General features: G+C 53.9%; 1 protein-coding gene across 2 annotated transcripts; it reads left to right on the forward strand.

The window, feature by feature from the left end:
* The first annotated feature begins 1,094 nt into the window (after positions 1 to 1,094).
* Positions 1,095 to 5,200, forward strand: LRRC25 (leucine rich repeat containing 25). 2 transcript variants are annotated; one of them, XM_008590762.1, is made up of 3 exons: positions 1,095 to 1,156; positions 1,613 to 2,406; positions 4,154 to 5,200. In XM_008590762.1, exons 2-3 carry the CDS (start codon positions 1,622 to 1,624, stop codon positions 4,287 to 4,289), a joined length of 921 nt encoding a protein of 306 aa, XP_008588984.1. In that variant the 5' UTR covers positions 1,095 to 1,156; positions 1,613 to 1,621; the 3' UTR covers positions 4,290 to 5,200. The 2 variants fall into 2 exon arrangements, with proteins under 2 accessions (XP_008588984.1, XP_008588985.1); XM_008590763.1 differs by lacking the exon at positions 4,154 to 5,200 and adding an exon at positions 3,705 to 3,792.
* The last annotated feature ends 2,080 nt before the right edge of the window (positions 5,201 to 7,280 follow it).

The following is a 7,280-nucleotide window of genomic DNA, read 5'->3' on the forward strand; positions in this document are numbered from 1 at the left end:
AGCCTCCCAGAGTCCAAGAGAAGCTTCTTAGCATTTTCCCCTTTTACAGATGTGGAAGCTGAGGCACAGGGAAGTTAAGGGGCTAGAATGGACTTGAACCTGTTCTGCCTGACACCAGGACCCCAGTGTGCTGAGACTCCCCCAGCACCCCCCTCCTCTGTCTCATGGATGTCACTACCCCTTAGGCCACTGTTTCCCTCTGGGACCCCGACTTCCTCCCCGGGGTGCCACCTCCAGACACCAGGATCACTCCAGAGGGAGCTTTTGACTCTTGCCCCTCCTCTGCTCACATGCCTGTGGCTCCCCATGGCCTTGGGGATAAAGCCTCACTCCTACCAGTCCCTCTTGTTAGCCCCTCCGCTCCAGCCACTCCACTCCTGACCATGTTGTCACAGCCAGCTATGCTTTCTCAAGCCACCGGACTTGTGCTGTGCCTCCTGCCTGGGGTCTGCAATGGGCTCCTCTCTGCCTGCTGCTTTGAATCATCTTCTAAGCCCCATTGTACATGAGCTCCAGCTCCAAGTCCGTGGGGGAGGCTAGGAGCTTGGAGAGCCACGTGTTGAAGCCCCAGCTCTAATGTCCCCTTCTCTAAGCCTTCCTGGACCCTGTCTCTACCTCTGGCCCTGCCCTGACTCCATGGGAATGGGGGTGTCTGTGCTCTGTCCTGCTCTGTCCTCTCCCAAGATGGGGTGCTCTTTGACGACCTGCCCAGGGCTGATGCTTCTTGGGAGCCCAGCATGGGTGATGTTTGTTGAATGAATAAATGAATGCATGGGTTGAAAGTCAACTGAACCAAGATCAGAAAGCCAACTGATGAGGTGGCAGTCCCTTGGAGTGCTAATGGGGGACATGTAGTCACTGGGTTCCAGCAAGAGGGAAGTGGGACCTTGGGCCGCCACTCCCCATCTGGCGACAACCTTGAGGCCATGCAGGGAGGCGTGTCTCTGTGTCTTCATTCTTCCCCTCTCCACTCCACCCAGACACCAGTTCCTCTTCCTCCTGAGTTGCTGGGTGCAAAGCCTCAGGAGCCCCGGGGACCACGGCACATTTGTGAGGGGTGCCAGCTGCTCTGGTCCCGTGTCCAAGTAAGCCACGACGCAGCCCCTGCAGACTTCCAGCAGCACTGAAGCCAAAGCGTGGCAGCAGGACCTGAAAGGTAGGACGGAGACACCAGAACTTCCCTTGTGGAGGGGCAGCAAACCAGAATTGGGGGAACCCTTTCAGCAGCCCCCATCCCCCCATCCCCAGACTCCCCAGCGACCCTGGGTTCTGGGAGAAACAGCGGAGGGGGTGTCACGGGGAGGTTGGGGCAGGGCCGTTTCCGGGGTAACCACTCATTTGCCTATGGTCCTGTCTTGGCCAGTGAGGGCACCCAAAATGTTCAGGGACTGAGCAAAGCCTGGATTACGTACCCATTTTCCAGAAGGGGAGACTGAGGACGGGGCCCAGAGCCAACCAGCTAGGGGTGACAAGCCCGAGGCTGCATTTTACCATTTCAGAAGCAGCTTGAGCTGGTCTGAGTTATAAAAATAAGAGTGATAATAATAAACACAGGCAGTGAGGATGACCACAGGGCTGAGGTCGGGGCTTGGATTCTGCTGTCTCTGCCTAGGTTGCTTAAATGGAGAGCACCCTGTCGTGGGTGCTGTGGTTGCCGCTTCTGCTGCTGCGAGGTCTAAGCAGCCAGGAACTTTCCTGCAACGTGTTCTCTGGGGATGTGGACTGGACCAAAGAGTTCTCCAACACGTGCCTGAATTTCAGTGGACAAAGCCTGAGCCTACCCCGGAACCAGTCTCTGAGGGCCAGCAATGTGCTCGTCCTTGACCTGTCTGGGAATGGTCTGCGAGAGCTCCCACCCTTCTTAGCCCACCTGGAGAAGCTGCAGTTCCTGAATGTGACGCACAACAGGCTGGCGCATGTGGATGGGGCGCTGGCAGCACGCTGTGGCCTTGACCTGAAGGCTGACTGCAGCTGTGTCCTGGCACCCTGGCATGAGGTCCGGGAAAACAACTGCTCCACACAGCCGCCCCTGCGGTGTCTGGACACAAGCACTGGTGCCTGGCACAACCTCTCTGTTTTCCTGGAGGTCAACTGTGCACCCGGCCTGGCCCCAGCAACCATCGGGGCAGTGGTGGCTGGAGGATTCCTGTTCCTTGGGCTCACCATTACTGGCCTGCTGCTGGCTTGGAGACTCTTGAGTCGCCAAGCAGCCAGTAGCCAGGGCCTGGGCAAAGCCTGGGCTGCTCAGGACAGTCTCAGGCCCAACTCAGGCTGGCAGCCACGATACAGCAGCCGGGGCTTCAGCTCCAACCCCCCAGTGGCCACCCTGCCCAGCCCCTCCAAGTCCGACTACGAGAACATGTTTGTGGGCCAGGCAACTGCCAAGCACCAGTGGACGGGACATGGGTGAGTGACCCACAGACATCTGCCTATAGAAGTTAATATTAAGACTGGACCCAGACGGCTGGGGTTCAAATCCCGGCTCTGCCTCTTGCAGGCCATGTGATCTTGGGCAAGTAGCTTCACTTCTCTTGGCCTCAGTCTCCTCATCTGTAAAATGTGGGTAATAACAGCCCCCGACTCAAGGTTTGGAGTAAGAATTAAGTGAGTTCCTGTATATGGGACAAACTTCTCCTTCATGAACTGCAAACCCAGTTTCTGGCTGCCAAGGACAGGGAGAGAGGAGGCAGAGTGTGAGCTCTGCAGTAGCGGTCAGCAGCCTGGGCTCAGATTCCATGTGACCCAAGGGCTTTCTCTCAACCTCCATTTCCACCTCTGTAAAATGAGGACAGTCCCCTCCATCACCCCTTGAAACACATGAGATTCTAAATAGGTCATCGGTGTCCCCTACACCTCTGGATGGCTTTGCTGGTCTTAGATGAGTTCAACTTTTCCAGGTTGGATAAGGAAATGGAAGGAATTTCACGGGGCGGGACCAGCAGGGGTGAAGGTGTGGAGGTGGGCAAGTGCAGAGACCCTGCTGTGAATGGCTTTGGAGAGGGCAAGACACGAGAGCTGAGGCTGGAAGGAGCAGGGAGGATTCAGGAAGGAAGGGGATGCTGTCATGGCTGTGTTTGGGCAGCAGAATCCACGTCAGTTGTTGGGAAGGCTGGTAGGAGGCTGTTCATGAGAACTGCGGAAATATGCAAAGCACATGCAAACGTGGCTCAAAAGCAGAAGTGGTCCATGTAGGGCACTGAGGGCATTGAACTCGCTGAGGCAGCATGTGCTCTAATGCTTGCCTCTGCCTCCCCGTCACCAAGGCTTGTCGACCAACCTCCTTCATGTGCCTGGCCTCCAGAAACGCTCTGAAATGAATGTATCATTTCCACCCTATATTTTACAGTTGCAAAAATGGAGGCTCCAGGAGGCAGGGGAATGACTTGTCCAAGGTCACACAGTGAGTCAGAAGAAGAGGCAAGAGACAAACTTTGACTCCCAGTCCTGTCCATCCCTCTATAACCTCTTATGTGTTCAGAGTAATTCATACTAAAGTGTCAATGACTGATAGATGCCACTTACCCAAAGTAGTCTTTTTTAGAAGAGAAGCTGGGAGTGGGGTTAAAATATTCTGGAGGCAAGAAGGTTCTTCTCTGGAGGTCTTGCCTCCCGTAACTAGACATTACTAAGTAGCTACCTGAACCACTCCTGAGCCAGTTCTATGGATGTAGAAACTGAGGCTCAGAGATTTATTTTTATTTCAGGGCCACAAAGTCAGTTGCTTCGGGAGACCTGGTGAAAACAGGTCCCATCTAAAGGGGCAGATTACTTACTGTTTGACTCCAGCCACTTGCATTCATGTGACTGGTATAGCCAGAGCTTCCGGTTTTTCAAGAGGAAACTGAAATCTGATTTAATGTCAAAATGCACAGCTATCTGAACTTTAAGGAAGGAAACTACCCTACAGTGGACTCAAGATCCCCGGACCATAGTGTTTCAATCTACAGAATCTTCCCTGAATCACTGCCCTGTCCCTACTTCCTCAGAGAAAGGTGGGTCAGGTTGGGAGTCAGAATACTGCACTGTGCCTCAGTTTACTCATATGTAAATATTAGGGGTGGACTCAGCCACCCTGACATTTCTCAAAGCTGACGTGCCTGCCCCCTTCGTCTTTTTCCCCTACCACCCACCCCTCGTGTGTCTGTTCCTGCAGGGCTCACCCTTCAGAGGATGACGACTTCTACATGAACTATACAGACATTGATCTGGCCTCTCAGCCTGTCTACGGCAACCTGCAGTCACTAGACCAGGCCCCACATGAAGAGGAGTATGTGATCCCTGGGCACTGAACCTGCAGTGTCGCGACCTCCACCCAGCCCCCTCTCAGTACATTCCGGGTGACTCAGGATGTTCCATCTCTTCCCCGGCCTCAGTCTCCCCATCTGAGGAATGGGGACAGGGAAGGACTGTCCTTAAGTCCCTAGGAGGCTCTGAAGCCCCCTCCCCAGCCACCATCTGCTCCTCAAACCCCTCAGCTGCTAGAGGGGGAAGAGGAGAGACCTCAACAAGGAAACATGAGGGTCAGTGTGTGAACCCCATTGTCATCCTGCCGGTATGCAGACAGCACTCAATAAATGCTTTGGGGCTGGTGAGGCTGCTGGCTCAGGACGAGTGGGTTCCTTGCAGTGGGGATTTCCTGAGCTCCCAAGACCACATCTCTATGTGAGACTCAGGAGCTTCTCCCCACTCCCCACCCCTCCCCTTTCTTTCTCTCTGGCCCCTTTCCCAGGTGCTGGTCTCCAGGCTTGGTTTTCCCCTCCCCCACCAGGCAGCTCACGCTGGCGCCAGAGGGGTCTTTATAACTCATGAATCATACTGTGCTCCTCCCCTGCTCACACACCCTCCATGGCTGCCCACTGCCTCCAGATTCTCAGCCTGGTGCTTGAGGTCTATGTGATCCAGCCCTGCCCACCCACCACACTGCCCTTTCCCATCCTTCTGCCCTTCCAGTCTGGACCCCATCCTCACCAAGCCCACCTCCCTCCTGAAGCCTTCATTTTCCTGCCTTTGCCCTTGCCATTCCATTCACCCAGAATGCCATCCTCTCCCACTGTTTGTCACTCTAAAACTTTTTATTACAGATGAAGAACTCTGGCTTGGGAGTCAGGAGGCATGGGTCCAAGTCCTGACTCTGCCACTAACTCTCTGGGCCTCAGTTACCCCATCTGTATAACGGTAATTAAAATTGATCTCTAAAGTTGCTTTAGCTATGCTATTCCTTTTTTTTTTTTTTTTTTCCTTTTTTTTGTCTTTTTTCGTGACCAGCAACGGATCGCAACCCTCAGTGTCACACCTGTACCGGGCCAGGACCGGCAACGGGATCGCAGCCCTCGGTGTTGCGCCCACACTTCGCTCAGCCAGTGAGCGGCCAGTCTGTATGTGGGATCCGAACCCTCGGCGGGAGCACCGCCACACTCCCAAGCGGCGCACTGTAGCAGTGCGCCACCAGGCCGGCCCCTAGCTGTGCTATTCTGAGAAAACTTAACTCATCCTTCAAAGCCCAGATGCAATGACACCTCCTCTGAGAAACCCTCTACGGTTCCTTCTCGGGCAGAGTTAGTCACTCTCAGAGCTCAGTGTATTTCAAGAGGTTTTCGAGGTCCTGCAGGGTTTTCTGTCAGCTAGTCTCCGCCCAGCTCCTGCCAAGCCTGCAATTTGGGGGACACAGATGCCCCCAGTCCTGGAAGGTTGAGCCTGGGCAGGAGCAAGGGTTGGGGGCAGGGTCCCCAGAGGGAGACAACTGGAGTTTGAACAAGGCTGTGTGTAAGAGGGAATTGGCAGTGGGTTTTGAAGGATGCACAGGTGTTTGCGAAGTGGAGAGGTAAAGGCACACTGGGTGGGTGGCCAGCTCATGCGAGAGCCCAGAGGTGTAATAAGGGACCTGCCCAGCACAGTACCCGGCAAAAGCAACCACTGATGTTTGGAGAGGGATCAGTGAGACATCTGCTGGCTTTTGGACGATGCTGGTATTGCATTTGATTTTGAGACCTTTTCTTTTCTTTTTTTTAAAAGATGACTGGTAAGGGGATCTTAACCCTTGAGTTGGTGTTGTCAGCACCACGCTCACCCAATGAGCCAACCAGCCATCCCTATATGGGATCCGAACCCGTGGCCTTGGTGTTATCAGCACCACAGTCTCCCGAGTGAGCCATGGGCCAGCCCAGATTTTGAGACCTTTTCAAGCACCATTTCCAACAGGTTTGTCACTGGACATTGAGCTGGTTCCCCCCTCAGGACCTTTACACCTGCTGTTTGCATCTGCCTGGAATGTCCATTCAAGTCTCTCCCTAGTCCCGTTCTTCCTCCAGGTTTCAGCTCAAACTTTGTCCAACCATCTAAATCACCTCTGCCTCTTTCACTAGTGAAACACTTGGGCTGAATCCTCTGCTCAGTGTTCACTTCAGTTGGACACTTTCTTAGGACTTATCTTAGTATTTGTCTCCCTCACTCAACTGAGTGCCACAAGCAGGGTGGTTCTTGTCTGGCTTGTTACTGCTGTGTCCTCAGTGCCCAGCCAAGGTCTGGCACAAAGTGGGCACTCACTGAATACATTCAGGGACACCTGCAGCCGTTCAGGCTGGCCTCTGGATGGTGGCATTCCCAGGGGATGCACTTCACTGCTGGAAGTGGGTACTCTGTCTCCTAGGCCCCTGCCCCAACTCAGTCCCTCTCGGAGATTCAGGGAGGATAGGCAGGTTGGTGTGGGGAGGGGGCTGACATAACCTGTGAGATGGGGTGTGCATGAAATTGTCCTTTGCAACTTATTTATTTCTCCCTGCTTTTTATATGAAAGAATGAAGCTTCATTAACATAGAGGAAGGTGCCATAAACAGGAGGAGGGACTCTTCCAGGTTGGGGGCAGCACCGCAAAAACAAGGCATTTAATTGCAGATGGATTTGGCTCTGTGCTGCCTGTTTGGAAACATGACTCCCATTTGGGGAGAGACAACAGGAAGGTGATGGAGGCAGACCAGATAAACACCCCCTCGCCCCAGAAACAGAAAGGAGTACTGAGAGATGAGGAGAGATGGAGGGAGACAGACCTAAAAGGGCCTCAGAAACAGAAATAGAGAAACAGGGAGATAGGCAGCACCGAGGCAGAGTCAGGGCTGTCCGAGGCTACCCTTGAAGCCTGCAGGTGTCATGAGCACCTTCTTATTGTCACCCATTCCCTGAACCTTCCAGTCATTGCTAAACGAGGTTCCACGAGGAAAATGAGGCCAGGAAAAGGGGGATCTTCCCGAGGTCACCCAACCCCATCCTGGACACCACAGTGGTCA

This window comes from Galeopterus variegatus, unplaced genomic scaffold (genome assembly GCF_000696425.1).
Source record: "Galeopterus variegatus unplaced genomic scaffold, G_variegatus-3.0.2 Scaffold6353, whole genome shotgun sequence".
Taxonomy (NCBI): Eukaryota; Metazoa; Chordata; class Mammalia; order Dermoptera; family Cynocephalidae; genus Galeopterus; species Galeopterus variegatus.